The sequence below is a fragment of the Athalia rosae genome, chromosome 2 (assembly GCF_917208135.1).
Source record: "Athalia rosae chromosome 2, iyAthRosa1.1, whole genome shotgun sequence".
In the NCBI taxonomy this organism is placed as follows: Eukaryota; Metazoa; Arthropoda; class Insecta; order Hymenoptera; family Athaliidae; genus Athalia; species Athalia rosae.
Window position 1 is genome coordinate 2,212,193 of NC_064027.1, and position 24,186 is coordinate 2,236,378.

General features: G+C 43.8%; 1 protein-coding gene across 9 annotated transcripts; it reads right to left on the minus strand.

Annotated features, from left to right (window-relative positions):
• Window position 1: 1 nt before the first annotated feature.
• LOC105684072 (serine/threonine-protein phosphatase 6 regulatory ankyrin repeat subunit A) lies at window positions 2-23,957 on the minus strand. 9 transcript variants are annotated; one of them, XM_048649926.1, is made up of 15 exons: window positions 22,448-23,957; window positions 22,251-22,352; window positions 17,838-17,939; window positions 17,304-17,420; window positions 15,846-16,046; window positions 14,643-15,026; window positions 13,743-14,063; window positions 12,330-13,557; window positions 10,711-10,886; window positions 10,202-10,630; window positions 8,309-9,335; window positions 805-932; window positions 563-711; window positions 319-478; window positions 2-246 (listed from the first exon to the last, which is right to left on the minus strand). In XM_048649926.1, the coding sequence occupies exons 1-15, from the start codon at window positions 22,772-22,774 to the stop codon at window positions 37-39; spliced, it is 5,061 nt and encodes a 1,686-aa protein (XP_048505883.1). In that variant the 5' UTR covers window positions 22,775-23,957; the 3' UTR covers window positions 2-36. The 9 variants fall into 9 exon arrangements, 7 of the variants coding, with proteins under 7 accessions (XP_048505883.1, XP_048505887.1, XP_048505885.1 ...); XM_048649930.1 differs by lacking the exons at window positions 2-246; window positions 319-478; window positions 563-711 and adding exons at window positions 4,543-4,546; window positions 5,069-5,261; window positions 5,542-5,809 and having other exon boundaries at window positions 923-2,603; XR_007276908.1 differs by lacking the exons at window positions 2-246; window positions 319-478; window positions 563-711; window positions 805-932 and adding exons at window positions 3,412-3,547; window positions 4,506-5,261; window positions 5,542-5,809; window positions 7,423-7,536.
• Between the last annotated feature and the right edge of the window lie 229 nt (window positions 23,958-24,186).

Below are 24,186 nucleotides of genomic sequence, written 5' to 3' on the forward strand. Positions count from 1 at the left end.
TTTGTTTTGCTTTCATTTTCTTTCAATATAGTAACTTTAATCGCCGTCCCCCTCTTCCATCTCTTCGCTCGACGGTTTTTCGATTTCACCGCCGAATAGGACACGGTATTTACGACGGACGACGTCCCAGTCAACGACGTTTCGAATTTTCGTCGTCTCTTCGTAAGAAAATTGACTTCCTCCGTCATCGTGATGCATTCTGTTCACGTCAACGCTGTTCTTGTGAAATGGTACCACTCTGGAATCCTGGAAATTAACAAAAAAAATATGGTGGTCGTTATTAGTTCCAATGCGTTAAAAATTTCCTCCAACGATTACCTGATAAGACGACACCCATTGATTGAAATGTTTTCCCAAGAATCTGGGCGCGTATCTCTTCTTCGCACTTCTATCCTTGTCCATTCGTTTCTTGCAAATTTGGAAAAGGTACAACGACCAGGCGCTAATTAAATTCCAAGGTGAAGGAGCGGTCCTTGTCCTGCAGAGCGAAGAGGATGTTGTAGGATTTCTTTTTATTTTATATTTTGTCCTTCGAATATTTGAGGGTCCGATTACTACTTACTTTTGCATATTTCGAATAAGCTTGCTCAGCCCGTATTTCCACTGCAGGTCACTTTGTGATGTTATACTCTGGTAGGTATCGCTCATCATGGCAATCAGCAGGTTGATCAGGACGATTATGGTGACCAGCATGTAGAGTGAGAATGAAACCTGCGAAAAAATCGAATATAAAATTTTCAAGGAAATAAGAAAATTTTTAAGGAAAGAGGTTCGTGATTCTTACTCGAACAGGATTGATCTTACCTTGAAGAGATAAAGAGTCCACGGAGGCTGCGTCCTTTTTCGAAGTGAAATGGTGAAGTCGTCGGCGTATTTTTGTCCAAAGATAGCGAAGAAGAGATTCTCGATCATGTCGATTGGGCTGACGACGACTGTAAAATAAAAATTACTTTTCACTCTCGATCGAGGCAGGAAGACGGGCGATTATAAACAGGCTGATAATTCATTCAATAACTCCAATGTGATGTGAGGTAACAAGACAATTCTGTACAGAAATCATCACGTACAAAAATTATAAGTAAAAACTGGATAACAAAAATTATCGTACTATTCTTCGTCTACAACGAATCATTCAGCTGGATGTCTAAAAATAGTGGTTTCGAATTTGCGAGCTAATTTAATTAACATCGGCATGTTTTCGCTACATGGAAATAAGGGCCTCGTGCATATCATCAACTCGTGACTTTCAACTATTGGGAGGTTCACTTGCAATTGTGTTTTTCTATTAATGTACCTACTGGACACATGGGGATGCACATTACACATTCAATACGCAAACAATTCGGTGTTGCGGTAACAATTCCTTTTTTTTTTCTTGGGTTTTTTTTTCGGCCATGCTGGGTGATGATCATGTTATACTTTTGAAGCGTCTTACATTCCATCAAAAATCATTCATACAAAACCAAAAGGTATAATATTTACAACATTCGACTACACATCACACGGAAACACATATTTTTTTACATCGATTGAACGCTATTCCGTTCATCGATACGCGTCTATAGATGAAAAATGGTAAAACAAGGAAATGCGGGTTGATTTTCGAAGGTTTCTACTGTTCAGATGATGTGCCTTCGTGAACTATACTGCACACAACGATTACACTATAAACACACATGCTTGATCTGTGGTCAATTCCATCGACAAACATATTTCGTGAGTCGTTACGAAAAATTGGATACAGGGATATTTTGGATCTTTGAGTTTCTCTTCGTCGTTTTTTGCTGGCACACCGACAACTTCCGCCGCTAAAATTTTCGTCGCAGAAATAATTTTTGGCGGCGGAAGAGTAAATGAAGCGCGGGCAATCAAACGCCGCAGAAAAACTGTCTAAATTGTTTTTCTTTGCTAAATTACGGGTGAATTATATATATATATATACACAACGTTCATTTGTAACGTGCACACTACCAGTTTCTCTACGAATGCTTAGGACAAAAGGTAGTAACTAACCGTTCGATGTAGTTAGACGTCGAGTGATGTCTAAAATTCAATGATTAGAGAGAAAGAAAACGAAGCGTGAACAAAAAACTTTACCCCCTGCCCTCCGTCCCTTGTGCTGGTTTATCTTAAATCAGCTACAATCGTTTATTTAACAAACTTATGCTCGCATATCATACGTTTCTGAATATTTTACAATTATATTCATATAGTTACATCGTATTATTAATCATATGGCTACCAATATAAATCGGCGGGTACAAACGTTATATTAAATATATATTAGGTATATGTATATGGCGTTATCGTCTATATATCGTGCAAAGTGCGCGATGATTTATCTCTAATTCACTAAGTCAACAAATTCGACGCAGGGGGTTGACCTGCGGCGGTCGTCGAAGACCCCGTGAGAGCGGCGAGAGGGTCGCTCTCTATGGTCTCTTTTATTTCCTCCGGAGGTTTTTCAGATTCTTCGCCAACGAGTTCACGGTATTTCCTTCTCACGGCGTCCCAGTCAACGACATTGTCAATTCTTGGAGCATTATTGAAGGATAATTGACTTCCAAGTGGACTGAGATGCACCACGGAAAGAGCTACGCTGTCTTTGTGAGCGACCTGCCCTTTTTTTACCTTCGAAAGCCATTTTGCCCCCATTTTTGAACGGGCCGACATTCGCCCGGTGCGTTGGAAGCCCATCATGTGGACTACCGAGGGACGTTTTCGTTTCGCGGCACGATTTTTGCAGATTTTGTAAAGATAAGATATCCATGTGGTGAGTAAATTTAGCGGGGATGGTGCAGTCGTTGTTCTGAAACATTGAAAAATTTTAGTTAGAAGAAAAAAAGAGATCGTATGCATTTATTGATAAAATTTTGAGAAGACTTTCAGGGAGAGGAAATTGTTTTTTTGAAAATGTAACGATTAAGATGTATAAAGTTGTGAACCAGAATTGGCGAAGTTGGGTGTACATATAGTAGATAGTTACGCAGTGTAAATCGAGGTGCTTTTTAGTCAAAAGATCGAAGAGAAATTTTGAAAAATTTAATAAACAGTAAACAAACAAAGTAGAGCATAATACAGAGATTTGTAAGTAGTGGATGAAAATTTGTAGCTTCATTGGAAAGCACCGGAAATTTATAGCGAAATTTCGATAGGATTATTTTCATTTTCGAGGTATAAAAAAGATGACGTGTAACGTCTAATTGATTTAACGGATAATTACGCTGCTCCGTTGCGGTAAATTCAGGCCTGTCGTGACGCCGCTTCCCTCAACCTTACCTATGCATATTTCTGATGAGTTTGCTCAGTCCGTATTTCCACTCAATGTCAGACTGAGCCTGAATGCGTTGGTAGGTGTCACTCATCATGGCAATAAGAAGATTAATCAGCACAACCACTGAAACCAGCATATAAATTCCGAAGGCCAACTTGAAGAGGACCGTCGTCCATTCTGGTTGCATCTTTTCGACCTTGAAGTGTTCGTGAGAGGTCTGTCCAAAGATGGCGAAGAATAGAAGCTCAACTGCCAGTACGGGGTTCATCCTAACTGCAAATATCGGTCAAAACTTTTGTTCAGATAAAAAAATTTGAAGAATTCTAAACGTGAACGTGCTCATGCACTGCTCTAATTTTATAGGGCACATTTCTACGCTATGTATTTACTAGCTTTGTTTCGTCTTTTTTTTTGCTTCAGTCTTTCGTTTTCGGATCATGACAGGGATGAAAAAAATCATCTCTCTTAGCTATGAGATAGGGCAAGGAGTTCCGGTTTCGCTATGGGATATTTGCATACGGGGGGGGCATTCCAAAATCGCACATAACTTAAACGCAATCATAACGATATTCCACAACAGCATAACTCACGATTTAGGGTCATTATATATGCATACATTATTTCTTATACATAAAATGCGCATACAATCTGATGAATCGTGATGATAGGACGTTCGCATGCGGAATCGGGTAGATACGGGTATCTAGGTTACATGATGGTCAACTAAAAGTAGCTCTTCGTTATTTTTCAAGGACGCAATTGCAGCGAGATCTCAATTATAATAATTTTCTTTCATGTGTCATGCGAGACGGATGGGTATCTAAAATACTTAGTAATAAGGAGACGATTTTCTAGCCTATTTATATATATTGGTACATAACAGCGCCCGGCAATATGGCTGCCGAAGCGTAACAAGTAAAATAAATGAACGAACGTATTCAAAACAAACATAATATTGTGTAAAAGAAAAAAGAATAATGGAGGAGGAACGCAAAATTCACGATGCGATGAAATCTAAAACACATGCTCGAAGCACTCGGATTTTGTGAATTTATTTCTGATATTAAAAATACATGTAAATATTGTCGATGTAGATGTCTTGCGGGGTGGATGACGAAATATTTATGAGACACGAGTTGGGAGCTGATTTCATGCATCACGTACGTACGAACCCTGAAGTAAAAAAAGATTGAGTACGTATTATCTGAAGTTTCCCGATTCGGATACGTACATCTTTGGAATGTTTCGGCGTTTAGATGCAGATGAACAGGTCTTCGTGGATATTGTTTCGTTTCTATAGATTTTTTCGTTTTTTTCTTGTTTGTTTGTTTTTTTTTTCTTTTTACGTAACGCATGAAAATAGTAATGCGCTCTTTGTATACATCGGCAGCACGCGAACGTTGGTTTTCCGAGATGATAGATCAGCTGAGAAGGTTAGACGTGAAATCCTTCCGCACCAATTCTTCGCAAATGGTCGGTAGAAAAATATTCGTGTATTTTTACATTCCAATAAAATCAACCCGACTATATCGGTGGGGTCGAAGCCGTTGCCGGAACAGTCGAGGCATTCGAAGCTGTCGGACCCGCATTTTCATCCTCGTTATCATCCTCGTCCTCCTTGTCTTCCTTTTCGGCCTCCTTTTCTGGCTCGTTTCCGGTCAGCGCCAGGTATTTCTTTCTTATCGAGTCCCAGTCCACGACATTTTCAATTCTCGTCGCGTTATTGAAGGACAACTGGCTTCCCAGAGGACTGAGGTGCACGACGGACAAGGTTACGCTGTCCTTCGGTCGCACCTGACCCTTTTTCACCTTCGCTAACCATTTCGCGCCCATTTTCGAACGCGGTGACATTCGCGCACCCCTACCCAGTCCCATCATGTGAACGAGAGAAGGACGTTTCCGTTTAGCCGCTCTTTGACGGCACAATTTTATGAAGTAAACTATCCAGGTCGTCAGCAAATTCAGAGGCGACGGTGCCGTCGTTGTTCTGGAATAATAACATTTTTGTCTTTTTTGTTCTCTTTGTACTTTATCCGTATAACTTGAAGAAGATGAAGAGATAGAAGAAGAAGAAGAAGAAGAATAGAAGGAAGCGAGAGAACATCCGCGGAAACGGAGAGACGCGAAGAAGAAGAAGACCGATAGAATGATATTCGGTTCTTCGTTTCAAAGACGAAAGATAATAAAAAGAAGGGAATCGAGGTAGGGTTTAATTCGTACTTAGTCCGTATACAGCCGTGGTGACGGTCGAGGAGATGCCGGCTTACCTGTGCATGTTTCTTATCAGCTTGCTAAGTCCGTATTTCCACTCAATGTCGGACTGGGCCTGAATGCGTTGATAGGTGTCACTCATCATGGCGATAAGTAGATTAATCAACACCACTACCGAGACCAACATGTAAACCCCGAAGGCAAGCTTGAAGAGGACCGAAGTCCATTCGGGCTGATTTGTTTCTACCTTCAGTTCGCTGTGTGTGGTCTGACCAAAGACCGCGAAGAAGAGATACTCGAAGGCTAGCACCGGATTCATCTTTACTGGAATCCGAGGCAACGTCGCTTTTGGTTGGGGGGTTAATAAAGGGTGCGCTACGCAACGTGGTCATGCTCATGCTACGGTTATTTGCCATGCTTAAATTCTTGGCAGACGTCGTGCGCTGAGCAGCCATTGTCATATTCAACACCTTTTTTGCTTTTCAATCCTTCTTTTTTGTTTTTTTTTTCAAAAGTATACAAAAAACACAAATCAGCACACATCTGCGGAGTTGCAGTTACCGTTCTTTGGCTTTTTGTTGCCCGTTGTATCAGTTTCGTATTTTTGGATAAAAAATATATGCCACACGCAAAAACGTACCTTGCACATTTCTAATGCTGCAAGTGTTTCTCTTTCTTAGTTTTTTCATTTACGGTTTTGCCCTTGAAATTATTACGATAACAATACATACTAGGTAAGGCGACACGAGGCGATGCGTTTTTTAGAACGCAACTGCAGGATGCAACATCGTGACAATTCAATCCAAATCACACGCAACACGCGAACGACACACAAATATATAGACACACGAATCAATGCATGTGGAGTGTGTAGATGATGCGCTCCGTCATTGGATGCATCGATCGTGATATCAGGTTTTTCGTAAACCCTAATGGGCGGTGGGTCCAAGTACTTGAGGCATTGGGAACGGGAAATTTTAGGTGTATGCGGAACATTTTTTGAAGATGGTATTTGTAACGTCCAGGCCATCATGCCGTGTTTTTTGATGTTGGAATTTGAATTTTTTGTTTGCAAAGTTTTATCCTTAGTTTGCAGAAATTTGGCAACATGCTTGGATTGAGGGTATTTTTTTTGTAATTTGGGTACTGAGATTTGCTTGTGTGTGTTTTATTACGATTCATGGGACGCTCTGCTTTGTCAATTAAAAAAGAGGTCGTAAAGATTGACGGATCAATTTCAGAGACATCATGCAGTGATAACCACAGGCTTCGATAAAACTTGATGATGAAAATATAGCTTGAATGTATAGCTTCTCATGGTCGCACAAATTGCAGCAGCAGAAAGAACACGCATCAGCGGGAGCAATGGCCTGAAAAATTGAACGATGGAATACGCGCAGTGCCTGATATGCCATTGTAATTGATATGTAGAACAACAAACACGATCCCTGGTAACAAAAAAAGGTGTAAAAAAAAATATATATATATACATATACGTATATCGTGAAAGAAGAACCAAAGACATACCGAGGACACAAAACAGTATAAGTCCACACAAAATGCATGTACATAAAAAAACGTTCTTTCAACACGAAATTCACAAAAATTGTCATACCCTTAAGAGGATCGCGATTTTGGAAGTCCTTGAATTACAAAAGGAACCAAATCGCGAGGATTCTCTTTTCGGGTAAAGAAAAAATTCTGGTTAATGACGCAGGCAGCAGTCCAACGGACAATTCAGGCAACGAACATCCACGCACACGCATAAAAATGCAACGGAGCAGACGAGACGACATCGAAGAACGATTTCGCATTCACGAATTCATTGAAACGTTACAATATTGCTTGATTATTTTATTTTTTTGTTTTTTCAGTTTTTTTTTGTTCTGATTTGAAAAGAATTCGGCATCGTGCGTCGTCGGTCCACCAAAACTTACAATCTTTACTGCTATCGTCACAACATTCATTTTTTTTCTTGTATCGCCCGTAGCGCCGGGGTTGCGTTGAGACCGGCGTTTCCGGAATCCACTCTGTATAATTGGCCAACAAACCTATCAGAATGAAGTTTGTTACAACGCCAATATCCCAGGAATATTCACGTACCAGCCTTCAATTAAAACTATGGGAAGACAGAAAAGTGTGCAAGCTCTATCTAACTCTACCCAGCGTTATTTTTCAATCGTTACTATATCAGGCCACGTACTGTACACGCACAATACCATTGTTATTATTTTCTAACGAGCGATCGCCTAGCGGTCCATTTTCACGAGAGATAAATTCTGTTCCTACAGATGTCCGTTATGATACATATTTACACGATTACCTATGTCAATCGCTACTGATTAATTGCCAGAGATCATTATTATTACAATATTCATATAAGGATACTTACAGGGCTGTCTTATATCGTGGGAACGAATCAATGAATTAAGTTATGATAAATATTATCCAAGTACTAATTACAGGGTTATCTACTCATCGTCTATGTGCCAAATATACTTTTTCTACGAGTCGCATTGGAAATTATTTCCAATTTATTCAGGGTATTGAAGTATTGACTTTTTCAACGAGTGCACTCTATTCGTACAGATTATACGCTGGCCCAGCTCGTCGGGAGAAAAATTGAATTTTCATGTCTTTTTTTGGAAATCGTGGAAACGTGGGAACTTTCAGATTCAATAAAAACACTTTTAATTCATATGGGCGGACCAAACTGGGCCACTAAGGTTCCAAAAGTATCGAGTTCGGATATATTATCCGGTTATCTGTTCTGAAAAGGGTGGTTAGGTCCAGTGCTTGAAGAAATTACTGATTTTCACTTACCATCTGAAAACGCTTCCTTCTTAGTTCTGTCGTAAATAGCTGCCTCCTTGACGGATTGGTTTCTGAATGCCTGATTGAGAGCGACGAAATGCATCGAGAAACCGAAGACGAAGATCGCGAGGACGGCCAAGAACCTGGCCAGATCCTTCATCAGATTTCCAATGATGATGGCCCACGGTCCGAAGAGGTAGTGAAACGACAGAAAATCGAGTATTTGCACACAGGCGAGTAAAAAACTGATCGCAAAAAGTTGATTCCTTAGGTAAAGCAACGTTGGCCACTGGGGTCTTTCCACTGCCACAAATCCGAGGAGATGAAAAGCAACACCGAAAACACCGAACAAAAGAACCGCCAGTTTAATCCAGCCCAAACCACTTTTATCACTTGGGTTCGTTAGCTCGAACAACAATAGTCCGGATAACATTATCAGCAAACACCACTCGTACCAGTACGGGATTAGATTTGATCTGACGACAGGGTAAATGGGGGTGATACCGACTAGCAGTAGAAACACCATGAGGTAGATATGGGAAGTCAGGTATGACATGAATTTTATGATCGGAACATTGCTGTACTTGTGACCGAGGGGAAGTGCGAAGACGACCCAAACCGGTGGGCAGATCAAAAAGGCGATGAAAAGGAGCATCGTCCTGAAGGCGTTCCATTTCAGACTTCCCTGCCAAAGTTCCTGAAGATATCGCTGGACGACGGTGTGCGCGATAACTTCTTTCTGTTCATTTTCTATCAGTACGTCCAAAAACTCGATGTTCCTTCTGTCCATGGAGGTTAAAATCCTTCCCGCCGAATCGGCACCTGCCGCAAGGGCCAACAATTCCGTCGCCATTGTCTCGCACTGTTTCCCAGCCGCGATCAAATCTTTCGCTCTTTCTTTCTCTTTCTCCGAAAGCTTCACGTAGATGTTCGACAGTTTTGCCGCAGTGTCCACGGGGGCTGGAGATACCAAAACAAACTCTTCGATCGGTTTGTTGTTGTTGTTTTTGCTGCAGACCATCATGTTGTAGACGAACTGTGGCAAAGTAGAAGAAAAACAAACTCAGTTTCTATTATTTTTTTTTCAAATCGGGATAAATTTTTCGATTGTCATTTGACGGTGAGGTTTTCTGTACGATGGGTGCGGGCATCGATGAGGCATTAAGTTAAGTGATATGGGCGATCGGTGAGCCGCCGGATAGCGGATGGTGAGGAATATCGTTTGCCTCTTTGTCAGAGGTGCGCTGTGCCAACCGTAAGACATGATTTTTATTTGGGACGGATGATTCGTTAAGAATATCGCGTGACGTTGGAACGTTTCGGTGCAAATTTATTTCTTACGGGATATCGACTTCTTCGACAGGGAAGTTTAAGATAGCGCACGCGTGATGTACCGCAATACTTACAGTGATTGTAGTTTGGCTTATCCCTGTGCAAGGAAGGGTCTGTAAAACTCGGTTTTATTCCACTACGGAATTATTGACTTTAGAAGTAAACTGTACGGATATGTCTCGAAATACATTTGACGCACGAAATCAAAAATATTCATTTCAACGACACGCGGTTTACAATTTCCTTCAAAATGACTCGTCTTTAAAAATGATTAACCGGAAAAAGCGGCTCTGTAATAATTCAAATCAGACGCGTGAGATCGATCGCAAATATCAACATCTAATTTGCATTATCCATTGAGACGCAATGTGAACAGATATATCGTATAGCACGAAATCCTTGCGTGCCATCTCATCTCAATTTCTGCCGAGAAAAAGATTGAGGAAAAATACTCGTGTCTAGTTTTATAGTATCACGAGTTTTGAGGCAAACGTTTGCGATAAAGGAAAAATCGTGATCCGGTATAACTCTTGCGGTTGTTTTTTTCTTAATCCAAATACATTTCCTCACCCTTCTGTCCTCCATCAGTGCATAGGTATCGTGTTCCTTTTCCATCAGATACTTGAGTACGTCGTTGTGACCTTCGGAAGCGGCGAACCAAATTGGAGCGCTTCCCAAATTTGTTTCGCTCTTCGGCGACGCACCGCTTTCGACCAGAAGCTTCACTACGTCCAGGTATCCCGCCCTGGCAGCGCAATGAAGAGGCGTCCATCCGTTTTTGTCCGTTGCGTTTATTTCCGCTCCTTGACCCAGCAGGACTTCCACCATTTGATAATGTCCGTGCGTCGCCGCTATGTGCAATCCCGTTTTCCCATGCCTGTCGGCGCTGTGCAAAAGTTCCGCTGATCTGCTGAGCAAAAGTCCAACGACGGTGATGTGACCTCCGAAACAAGCGAGGTGGAGAGGATTGAAGCCGTTCTCTGTTGTGGCTGCTTCGACCTGGAATCGGAGAGGAGATCGTCGAGAAATGTACAAGTGTTGATCCTGAACGTCAACAGGATAATGAGGCAATATCGTACCTGGACACCGGCGGAGTTCAGAAGAAGTCTCACGACGTTTTCGTTGCCGGAATACGCGGCCAGGTGCAATGGAGTCATTCCAGATTCGGCGCCCAACTCACCGACCAGAGAACCTCCGGTCGGTGGGTCGGATTTCACCGTTCCAGGGACGTGTGTGAGAAGCTCCCTGACCGTGTCTTCGAAAATAGGTTGAAAAATTGGGGTTTTTAGGAGGGCGTAGCGTGAATTTGGGATGTGTATTTTGGTTTTCACGAGGAGAAATTAGCACCTCGTAGACGTTTACGAGGACGGATAGCGAAGCACAATGGCAATTTATGAAGATACTGAGGTGATAACTACTTTACGAGAATGTTAATCAGATTAATCAACGGTGTAACAATGGAAGCGCAATTAACCCAGATATCGAGTAACTAAATTCTGTCGCACGAGCAATTCGAACTGAAATAATTCGGTCGCAATTTTTGATTCGACGGTGCGGGCTTAATTTTTACAAAACGAAATTGCGTTTTCAGATATTTGTTCAACTTTTCAGAATTAATCATCTGTGAAATATAATTCGAATCGAAATTATTCGTTCGAGCACTTTATGATAAAAGTACAATGGAATGTTTTCGGAACACAGACCTCCTAAAAGTTAGCGGAGCTTTTTCCAGAGTTGTAATTGTCCATTAAATCGGAGTTTACAAGGTCTAACTAATTCACTAAAACCTCAATCAGACGAATATATTTGTTCAAAAGTTACGCCCCGAGTCGGAGGGTGTATATAGGGCCGATTCGTTTATCGTTGCGTGCAATTCGTCGGTGTCGTGAGATCATCTATGCTCGTAACAGATAGTTTCGTTTATTTTACTTATTAGGTATAAACTTGTAAAAATCCGTTATTTGTAATCTTCTATCGGTAAATTTCGGGTTCTGTCGTATTTCGAAAATCAAACGAGCACCGGAATCAAACGGAGCTTTGCCTGCGAACCGTCGTCGTCTTCGTGAACGCAAATCCATACAAAGGCGAAATGTGGCCGTAAGGTAAATACGCGGGGGAAAAATATTCTGTTAATTCGTCACCGTCTCGATCGGCGTCACGCCAACCGGGAAACCTCCAGCGCACCTACTTCCGGTAAATCATACTATTCACCCCTTAACAAAAGCTCCCTCCCTTCGTAATTTCTTCGTCAGTCGCGGAATACGTGGATTGCGTGCGAGGTGGCCTTGACCAGCGCTTGCCTTGCGGTGGAACGAACGTCGAAATGGCTGTTTGTGTCACGCGAAATCTAAGGAACGATCTGTACGGTGCAGCAATCGTGGGGCCCCGTTCTCGCCTAACGAAATAAAAGAGATGAGCAGCCAGCGTTGACCGCAACCGGGCCCTCGACGCAGACTCGAATCTACCCCGTACTAAAATCGGCGAAATATTGGCACGAGCTATTTTCGTTTATCGGTTAATAGGTCAGTAAACCAGTTGCTTTTCTCCGCAGCCCGACTGTCGCTATCTTCTAAACCAGATCTTTATACGCTAGCCTTGAACGTGTGGCGTGACAATTCCCCGAATAAAGTAGCGAGAAAAAGTCCATTTTTCGAGAAGCGACCGTATCATTTTTGCTCGTTATTTATTTTTCACTCACCGGCTTGTCCGAAATATGCGGCAACATGGAGCGCCGTAACGCCAAGTTTCTTGCTGGAGATCCTGAGAGACTGTGACGATCTCATGACCTCCAGTACCTGCCCGTGACCATGTTGAGCAGCCAAATGAACGGCGGTAAATCCAGCTCTGTTCTCGTCAGCGCAAGAAGCTCCGGCCCTGACCAAAGCTCTCACAACTTCGGCGTGCCCACCTTCGGCGGCTAGTTGCAGAGGCGTTGCCTCGGTGAGCTTGTTTCTCGCCGATATGACGCCTTGACGGTCGAATTTCATCAGTTCTTCTATCACCCTGACGCTGCCCTGCATCGCCGCTATATGCGCGCAGGTGTTACCGTCTTTCGTACACGCCATCACCAGACTGGGGTGTCTCTGGAGGAAGAGTTGAGCGACTTCGGAGTAATTGTTCATGGCCGCGGCGTGGATCGGTTTCTGTCCTTGATCGTCGGTCGCGTCTATGCTGGCGCCTAGTTCCAAAAGAAGCTTGCAAACTTCCAGCTGACCGGCGCCGGCGGCGAGATGTAGTGGCGTCTGTTTTCTCAGGGTCAGTACATCGATCGCCGCGCTGTAATCCTGCACCAAGAATCTCACCAGATGGGTGTATCCGTTCATCGCTGCCAGGTGGAGAGCTGTCCTTCCGACTCTAGATTTAGAATTTATGAAGGCCTTGTTCGCCAATAGGGCGTCGCACACTTGAAGATATCCGTGTTCGGCCGCCAGATGAAGGGCCGAACGACCCTCGTGATCGAACACGTCAACTCTCGCGTGATTAGCGAGCAGATTCGTCACCAGTTCCATGTGTCCACGATGCGCCGCTATCAGCAGGGGCGTCCAACCCACCGAACTCTGACGATTCAACGCCTTCTGGACGTCGGTCGTCGACATGTGAGCTATCATCTCGGACAGCACCTCGTTATTTCCGGCCAAAGCGCAGTAGTGAAACGCCGACTCTTGAGCCTGTTTCGTCTGGAGCGAAACGTCCGCTCCACCCTCCAGAAGCGCTCTAACCACCGCACGGTCATCCCCCATCGTCGCAACTTCGGAAGGTTCGATTTGAGCGGCGTAATGCAATCCGCTGGCACCCTCGTGCGTCACGCTGTTCACGTAAGCCGTCGCCATTTCTGGACCCTTTCGTTCCTTGACGAATTCGATCAGGTGGCGTACGACGTCAGCTCGACAACCGCGGCATGCCAGGTGCAGCGGAGTCTCGCCGGTCTGACGGAAAAATACGACAAAGTTTGAACGGGGGTTTTCCCAAAGATTCTTCTGGAAGATAGCGGCAGAAAAAAAAAAAAAAAAACGAAACGAGGGAATAGATTCGGGAAGTGCTCGTGCTCGAAAATAATGCTTGGCAAATGGTGCGATCGATTGTCAAAGTGATTCGTTTCCGATTCCAGTACTTTTGACTTGAACATCGGATCCCCTCCGTCTTCCAGCAGTAGCAACATAGTAGCGAGATTTCCTTGACTGGCGGCCACGTGGACGGGAGTTTGGCCGTCGTCCGTCGTCAGGTTCGGTCCGGCTCCGGATTTCAGAAGCATAAGGGCGCACCTGTCTCCGTCGGGAACCCTCGCCGCGATGTGTAACGGAGTCTCGCGCATTTTTCCACCCCTCACGTGGACTTCGGCACCGTATCCCAACAGCGTTTCTACCACAGCGGGCTTGGCACTTTCCACCGCTATGTGAAGGGCGGTATAGTTGTCGTTCGTCGTTGCGTCAACCTGCACGAGGGGAATCAGAGACGGCGGCGACCTTTACACATGATTCTTGATATCGCGGGTCGATATTTCTGAGAAACGTCCAGCATTGCGACCTTCGAGTCGACCGTAGGAAAATTATTCGAATCGAATTATCGTTGGAAGGTATTTGTCACGAGAGTGTAAAGCTATGAGTCGGTGGACAATAGTGTAGAAATTCCGCGAACAAAACTAGAAGCGGAACGTTAATTTCCTGTTGAGTTTTGCGAGCTTGCTCGTGAAATGCCGGTGAAAAAAACGGGTCTCGAATACCGCGAGGTAGGTTATCGAGTTCGCTCGCGATTGTCATCTGGCCGATGGATAACGGCTTTTACGGTGTTCTCTCGTCTCTCGCACGGTAGCCGAATACAACTTGCGGATAAAAAACTTTTGCCGAAGCTTTGATAACTCCTCGCGAACACGAACGTTAATTTCAACACCGCGCATCGGTATCGCTCGATGAAAACAAGTTCCGCTAATTATCCGCTTAAGGTCTTCGGCTATACCCTGATTAACCCGGATACTTTCCGTTCCACGTTATTCGCTAAATCGATGAACATTTACCTTTTCACCCCGCTGAAGGAGCGTGCTGATTATACCCACGTGGCCGTATCTCGCCGCCGTGTGGATCGACCTGGCTCCTCTTTTATTGGGCATGTGGAGGTAGACCCCTTTCTTGAAGAGCATGGTGGCGCATTCCGAATGTCCGTTCAACGAGGCTATGTGCATCAGCGTCGAACCGTCCTTCGTTCTTTCGAATATACTGGCCTTGAATTTGTCCGCCAGTAGTTCGATCACCGACGCGTGACCGTTTTCCGCGGCCAGGTGCATCGGCGTCCTATCTTGATGGTCGGCGATCGACGCCGAGGCCCGTACCCCGTAAAAGTACTTGACCAGCGTCTCGTCACCTTCGGCGCTCGCTATGTGCAGCGCCGTCTGACCTTCACCCTGGACAAAGGAGTCACGAAATATCACTCGCGATCCGGAATCGAACGGACTTGCGATTTATCGAGGATCCTAGGGAGTCGGGGGAGTGAATGAGCAAACTGGAGACCGAGGAGTTTCTGCGCTCGACTGACCGGTGCGTTACGGCTTTTTCAGACTCCTTAGCCGCGACGCATTGCGACAATCACCCCGGCTCATACATTAAGCATACAGTTTTTCTCCGACGAAATCCCTCCCACCATATGTGTTATTGCTAATTTTATTCAATGACGCACTCGGTGGACCTTAAATGTGCTGCAGGTGTCGTTAAATTTCTAACGCGTTAACGGTGTGCCGGCACGGCGAAGTTGCCTCGGATTACGTTACTTTACAGTGCCGGGCCACCCGCTAAGTCACGGTGCTTAGTCAACGTCCTACTCGAGATATGCTCGCTTTTTGCGATATGCTATCCGTCACCGGTGAAAACCGGATGTTTTCATCACTCAAACTTTTCAAATGCAACAATACGGAGCTATAGCTAGCCTCCTAGGGCTACGAGACAAACAAGTATCGCCGTAGGTACACGCACATTTTCTGCGACATTGCCAAAAACAAGTTTGCACTGATCGGCATTCGTTCAGCGTTAATTATACGAAAAGACCTCGTATCTGGAACGTCACTTCGCGCTGACGGTGAATTATATTTTAATTAAGAATGACTAATTACATTTTTTTTTTTGATCAATAGGACCGTTCTCAGAATTTGGAAGTCATCGCTTCTTCGAATGGAGCTGGTGATAAAGGTAAACAACGAGAGATTATTTTATGAAAATTTTTCACTTACGTTCTGCGTGTCAACGGAGGTTCCGTAATCTACGAGTATGCGAACCATATCTACGTCTCTTCTCCTGGCCGCCAAATGAAGAGCGGAATCTCCAGCCGGCGTCGTGGCTCGTAATTGATCCGTAGCTTGCTGAGCCAATAGTTCGCGGCACATCGATTGATTTCCGGCTTCAACCGCCAAAAGAAGTGGAATTTTTCCCCTCTGAAAGATTGAAAAATGTCACCCAGGTCTGTTTTAAACATTAAGGCAGGAGATTTGAGATCCCCGGCGCACTACGGAATTCTTTTTGTCTCGCGTGAGGTATAATGACCTCGTCAGGGCACACGATATTATCGACGGTAATTTTCCCGGAATTTTTCCAATTCTTCGCGACGCCAGCTTGAAGCCGATTTTTGTGTACAAAGTCCGTCGTTTGGATGGTTTCAGATTTTTCCGATAATCGATCGCCATCTTCGGATGTTTTCGAGGACATGACGTCATAATGGTGAATGTACTGATCACGTTGTTTTCAGACGTCGCGGATGATTATCAGGGATCTCGTTTCGTCGCCCATGTCGCGCGATTTCGAGATGAGTTCGAGTAGCTCGATCGTTTTTTTCGGAGGTGAAGTAAAAAAACTGGAGTGTACTGTGAGAAAATAGAAATTGGGATGTCACGGAAAGCCGAGAGTTTCGATGACGATCGAACGAAGACTAAGTCGAGTTTGTCGTTTCCGCAAAGGGAGAAATTCGATCGCACGAATAAGCGACGAGAATGCGACATGAACGGCGTCTACATAGCACATTTCGCTCCTCCTCGTCCTCCCGTTTGCTATGCATCGTTTACAACGGCATATATCCGCAGCGAGTACGCGAGTTTTATATACTCGCGGATTGTCCTCTTACGATTAGTTCGTTATCGTGACGGAGGATCGATACGCATTGAATCTACGATTGGTTGGGTAAATTCCGAGCATCAACCTCCGTAAAAACTGAGTAAAACTAAAAGAAGAATTATGGAACCTCCCGGGCCGGGACTCTCGGTGGGCGTCGGTGCCAGGCTGTGATACCTCAGGGTGGCCCCGTAGGTCACGCGAGGTGCACCGTCGGGGATGGCAGTCCCGCGATCCGAACCCTGACGTCTATCTATCACCGCAGGACTTTACCGGGGCAGCAGATCGAACCGCGCGGACAAAGAAATGCATTAAACTATTTCCACCGAGTTTACCGAATTCTTTACGAAACTCCCGAGGCTACGAAACCCGGAAGTTTCCCCGCAACGATCGTCGATGTGTATGAGTTCCCACCCTGGTCTTTGTTCGTTGTTTTTTTTTTTTTTTCTCTCCTTAGGAGGGATGATTTCTCAATCCTGCGGTTACTCGGGTCACCGAGGTATCAACGTCGACGTGGTAACGTGACACGTCACGACGGCGTTATAATTATGACAAAAAAGTTGATTACAACGGAGAATGAAACTCACGCCGTCGACTTTGAGTCTGATGTCTCTTCCCGCAGCTGCGAGAAGCGCCCGAAGAATCGAAGTCGCGGTTCCAGTCTGCCTAGAAGCCACCAGATGGACGGCCGTTTGTTGCCTGGACTGGAAAATTGAAGAGAAAAATTAAAATGTGATCAAATGTCAGATTCATGGAATTTATTTCTACCTCTGCTTTTACTCAAGAAACTCAGTTTAACAAAATGAATAATGTTGCTAATCACAAGTAAAGTTCGCTCTTCTTGGGTACGAGAATTTTTTTTTCAATGCTTAATTTTAGTTCGATTGTAATTTTCACTGTCAGTTGCGCAGATTACTTCGAACTTTGAACCGATCAAACTTTAATTATCCGTAGTGGCAAAATAAATTTCTCTTCGTAAGGCATGATAACTGTTATTCAACGTTGTTTACTTGGAATAAAGCGGAAAATAAATACGAATAGAACAAATCAGAATCTTTGAGTCTGTCGAATCATTCTCATATTTATAGCTTCATTTATCTGATTTCATTCATGATTCTTACCCCTCCAGTTGCGTAGGGATCGACTCCTTTTTTGGATAGAAGTAACTTGACGACGTCCTCCCTGGAGAACATCGCTGCGATATGGAGAACATTGTAGTTGTCCTGAAATAATGATAGATAAAAATTCGTTGCGATCAGTGTGACTTACAATCAGCAATTTAGGGACCTAATATTGATCCCATTAAAAATCGATCGTATGCGACTTGTAACGCATTTCGGTCTCAGGAACACGAATCCGTAGATCAAATTCAGCTACGAACCTAATTTATGAATAAAATCCATGGCCGCGAAATCACGTATTCAAAATTCCAATGCATCATCAAATTCCGATCATTCGTTCCCGAGATACGAGGGAAAATGTGATGGCGGGTTACGTAGCCCGAGGTTTCATATTCCAGCGGGTTAGACTCGAGCGCTCTCTATTTCGTTCGTCTTTCTACCGCTCCGCGGCGTACTGCCTCGCATCCTGCGCTCCCACCACGCTCACCTTTCTCGCACCAAAATCCATATGTAAAAATCATTGGGCAAATGCACTCCGCGCGGAGTTCGGTGACAAGCTCCGGCTCACCCAATCAAAAAGAAGCTCGCATCACATGATGCGACCTCCTATTTTTCACACGTGCTTCGGGTATTTTGACCGACGGCACGTGCCAGATTATAAACATAATTTATGGCTTTTTAATAGTTCACGAGGTGTGAAATCACAGTCCTTATTTTTTTTCTTGCTCCTATTGTTAGCAGGTGTCAGACGAGCTGTCATCACCTGATTAAGATCTTGTTCACACCTCGTAAATTACCCCTTTCATCCACCTGATCGGCGGCATCCTTTTGCGGCATTTCTGCGAATTCTACATATGTAACCGCAAACCGATTAAGAAAGTAAATATATAAAAAATCAGTATTTAAATAGTTCAGGGTACACCCAGCGAATTCATTTCTGTCCATATGGCCATACTGAAGCTTAAGAGCTTTAGTACAGAAACAGAGGCACCGAGTGTACATCAAAAAAAAAAAAAAAAAAAATTCCAAATAAATTTTTCTTCCTTTACATCACGATACCATACGATCAATTTTAAAAAATAAAAAATTTTGTTCAAAATTTAAAAAAAAACTTAAGGGTTACCCCTTGAAAAAATCTCAAATTTTGGCCAAATTTTTTTATTTTTTAAAATCGATCGAAAGAAACTTTTCTTATGTATTTTGACTCCATGAATCCAAAACTGAAAGAAAAATTGATCTATCTATAAAATTACCCGAGTTATCGCCAATTTTTCGCTTTTTCGGGCCAAAAATAAAAAAATGATTTTTTGATGTATCTTCATGTAATTTGAGCTCGGGAATCCGAATCCGGAAAAAAAATTGATCTATCTGCAAAAATGACCGAGTTATCCCCATTTTGTCGCGATTTTTGGCATAAATTTGGGGATATCTCGGTAGGAAAAAATCGTAGCTCAATTTGGACAACGGATTCGTGTTCCTGAAGTCAAAATATATAAGAAAAGTGCCATACGATCAATTTTTAAAAATAAAAATTTTTGGCCAAAATTTGAAAAAATCGTAAGGGGTACCCCTTGGAAAAATCTCAAATTTTGGCCAAAAATTTTTATTTTTTAAAATCGATCGTATGACCCTTTTCTGACGTATTTTGACCTCAGAAACACGAATCCGTTGATCAAATTGAGCTAAGAATTTTTCCCTTCGAGATATCTCAATTTTTCTGCTCCAAAAAGCGAAAAATTGGGGATAACTCGATCAATTTCACAGATAGACTAATTTAACTTGTGAATTCGGATTCCTGAGATCAAATTACATAAGAATAGCATATAAAATAAAATATCTTTTTCCGACCCAAAATCGACAAAATTTCAAGGGCCGATGGAATTTTTACGTCGCTCAAAGCTGAACATTTTATATACAATCGTCATCTAGAATAGGATAATCCAAAATGACATGTAGGCATAACTGGAATTCTATCTAGATAATAATTAGGAAACAAGTATCAACTAATGTGAACATCGTTAGGAATCTGAGAAAGTTAAGTACCGCAACACGTTTCGTAGGCAATTAGTTGCACGCGTTTACATAACAAGGTGTACAAGCAGTCCTGTCTAGTTCACTAGAGACATAATTTTCCTATCAAATATAAATACCCGCGATTGTAATTGATAATTTTTCATTCAAATCATGAATAAAACCAATAATTCCTTTACTCAGAATCGTGCGATTCGACCAGTATAGCTGCTGCAATAATTTGTGGCAGCTTATCCCTATACGAGGTCATGAGCCGTTATAGGAGCGTAAATTGCATTTCGCCGCGCCCAACATATTAGCTGAAAGTAGAAACGGGCCGCCATTCCAATCACTGCTTATTAGCATGCACTTTGAAAATTATATCGGGCACGAGGGAAGACGCCGATCGATATAAACAAACCCCACCAAGTTATCGCTCCATAACAGTTCTCCAGACATGCCCTAGAAAGACACCATAACACGCCCATAGTCATTCCGATCTTCCCTTTGCTTTTCTCATTCTCCGTTCTTTCCGTTTCTCATTTTTGCGTCCCTATGCAACAGAATTTGCAGGGGTAGGCGACTCAGTCCGGCTTTCTACGTGGATCGCAAAAGCCGGAGGGAAAATAAGTCCGAGACCGAATTCGCTACTTCACTTCTCACAGACTTGTATTCACAATAATTCATTTCCAACAATTCTCGTAACCCTGCGCTATCGACTTTCTTATAGCATAGAGCAAACAATCGCTACGGATGTACCACCCAACACGCACCCTCCTCAGTATCAATTTCATCGAGCATCGAAGGTCCCCAATTTTGAAAAATCTCAGGTACGGGTAATTCCATCGCTCGTCGCGGTTTGGAAAAGAATGAAATGAAAAGGAAATAGTTTCGGTGTCCCTTTTTTCAGTCTTTCTTTCCTCATTATGGAAAACGAATAACACGAAACGATTTGTACAGGGGCGGTTGGGGTATAAGTTTCCCCGTGGTATTTTAAATGTGTAATATAAGTTGGCATCAAAAAATTGAGCACAGAATTAGCAACCCTTGGCTCGTGTTTGATGGAGATCTGTTAGCCGACCAGCGGCGAGCACGCCAAGTTTAGATCGTCGTTTTCAAGGCCTCCGAAGTGAGTAAGTGCCTTAACGCTGTGTATAGAGTGAGTACCGGTGACTCAAACTTGGGTAAAGATTCAACAGAAATCTAAATACGTCACGCTCAATTAGTCGAGGTTTCATTTGATTCTCAATCGTGTCCGTTACCTTTCGTATTTACTTCGAGTTTCTCTCAGGGTGTATTTCTGAAGGCGGCTGGTATCGTAGCTTAGGTTGATCTATACGCTTACTCCAGTGGGCAAAAAATTCATATTTCTTTCCGACTTCGCATTCTTACGATTACCATATTTTCTTCGTTTACCATTCCGCATCGTGGCAGCGGAAACGAATGAAAATCTGATTGACGCCGACCGAGAAACGACTTCGAAGTTGCCGAAGAATTTTCGAGAACAAAAAAAAAAAAAATAAAAAAACTCCTCGGGGTTTCGAATTCCTCGAATATTATCGTGTGTCTTTGGACCGAATGGTTTTTGTCTAGCCCCGTATCTACGATAATGTTAGACAGGCTATTCATTGTATCGTTGATGATAATAGTGCGATCCGTGTTGAGTCGAGGTTTAGAGTTAGGGGGTTGTATATAAGATTGCGTGAAGCGGAGCCAAGGCCAACGAATAGGGCCGGTTTAAGTAGGCCGGTCAGTCAGTGGGTCAAAAAAAGTGGTGCGATTCCGAAAGCCGATAAAGAAATAAACCAACTGAGGGGCGTCGATCTCTGGACGAGGGGTATATTGCGAATCTTTTGAGGTCGCATATTTTTATCCCTCCGGTACGACCTTCACGCCGTAAGAAAATTATTCGCCATTCTTGTAATTGGGGTCTATTATGAATTCAGGACGGATATGACGCACCGCAAATACCTCCTCCGAAGAATGGTGTCTGACGTTGAAAAAAAGTTTCATTACAAACGTCGAGTCACCCCAGACCTCGGAGGCTTTTAAAATTTAGAAAAAAAAAAAAAAAAAACTTGCCACCCCCCCCGAATCTCACGGGTCGCTGCAACTGTTCGTAAATCAAAGCTTGCGAGAGTTATTCAATGAAACGATATTCGCACAGCCTGCTGCCTTTTTCAGCTGCACTTCGTACCCGCGGATACTGTAATCTAGGTGTAAGCTAAAAATCGTTAAAACTCAACCTCGGCTATAGCCCATGGCGAATGGCGTGCGTTAATTAACATTCCATTTTCCACGTGACTATAAAGTACGCAACAAAGCATCGAACGTCTTGCCTCGTTACACCTGTATTTCGTGTCATCGTCCAGCTGATTCGAAATTCAAAATATTCCTACTCACGTTGTTTCGACATCCGACGTCAGCGCCCAGATCTATCATCCGGTCTAAAAACCCGGTTCGATTATCCTTCACGGCGTACATCAGCGGCGTCATTCCCGTCACCTGAAACCAGCCCCAGCGATGAAGATTTTCAAAGAAATTTCCTCACAGGTGACAATTGCGTTGCAATTTTATCGAAAATTTCGGGGGTGACTCACCGGGTCCATCACACCGGCCAACGGCGATGGATTCCCCTCTTCGCCCGCCCCTTGCGCCGCCTTTTCCAAAGATTTGAGGAGTTGGTCGACCGGAGCCCATTCTCCGCGGGCCGCAAGGCCCAAGAGTCTTTGGGCACCTTCCCTGGAAGTGGCACCCGCGGAACCCGGTTTACTTCCAGGTTGTGGCGGTTCGGCGATGCTCGTTCCATTGCTACCTGCCGCGCTTGAACCGGCGTCATCTTTTCCACCCGCGGGACTGTCCTCCTTGCTAGAAGGATTCTTTTTGTCGTCCTTGTTGCCCGAAGGCTTTTTGTTCGAGCTACTCATAGCTTATTTATAGTTAACCACCGTGGAGGCAGGATCATGTCACAGGAGTGTTTGACCCGAAGCGAAAATTCGAGGGTATAATAATCATTTCCCGGCCATGAAAATAATCGATGATTTTACTCGGCGATCGGAGTGAATTTTCACCGGGATTCTCATATTTTTAATTTCTTATTTCCATGATGCATTTTTCAACACTCACACAGTTTTAATCTCCAGATTGTTGAATCGTTCGTTATCGAATGATTAGCGTTCAATTTATTGCGAGCATCGTCGCATCCAATTAAATTACTTTATCTCAACCAAGACACGTGTAACTTTGTCAAAGTCATCGAATATTGAATATAAAACGCTATCAATTCGCTCGGCGGGACTTCACCGCGGTAAACTCCGTACGACGTGAGGATTAAACTACCGCCTTTTTCAATCAAACCGCACTGTTAATAATTTTCGGAAAGATACGAATAAATCACGAACACTCGCCGAATTACGTTCGGTGTACGACACTTCGGTAAAGAGGACCGATATCTCACATAGTTTGTAAAATAAAAGGGTTCGCGTTGACAAAATTGTTGGGACGAGAAAATTTTTAAGGTAAGAAAAAGCTGTGGGGAACGATGTTCGCGTCGCGGGCACCCTCGCCTTTCTGAAGACGCTTGCGAGCACCAAAAGAGGGTAGGTTTGAGCTCGTCATGGCGCCGATCAACCAATCGCAGTGCTACCATCGGGGTTGTAGAGCACCCTGCGTATAGAGCAAATTTCCACTGTACACAATAAACCCTACCTCCAACACAAGTTCGATTCACACGCAAGACTCTGGCTGAGATTCTTGGCGTGGGTGTAGGAGCAGTCGTAAGGAGACGACGGTGGTAAGGGAGGGGTAAGGGTGCCGCGAACACGCGACTTCCGGCGCAGAACCTCCCAGACCTGATGCGAAGCACGCCACGGAGGACGCTACGTCAAACTCCGTCTTCGTCTGGAGTGTGATTTTCCCGGATTTTGCATGTTTACTCGCGAGCTTTTGTTTCCTTTTTTTCGTCGCGAGAGTCAAGTTCATTCCGTTAAGTTTTTTGCGCTCTTCGAATCGGCGGTTTATTCTTTTACTCCTCTACCCCCGTTTCGCATTCGGATGTCGGACGCTGACCTCTTCGACGATCGGTTTGAGGGTACCTACTGGAGAAGAAAAGAAAAAAAAAAAGAAAAACCGATAGCGCAGCGAGAGGTCGAAGTGATAGAAATCGTGGAGCGGCGATCGCAATTAGGTCTTCGAAGTTTGCTTCTGATGATAACGAACAAGCGACTGCGTGCGGCGTTATAATTAACTCTTTCTGTAATTTTTTTTTTACTTCTCCGCACTCTTATTAGAGTCGAAAGTAGTGCGTTGCTGCAGTCGTTATTAACTGCCAGGTGTCCGT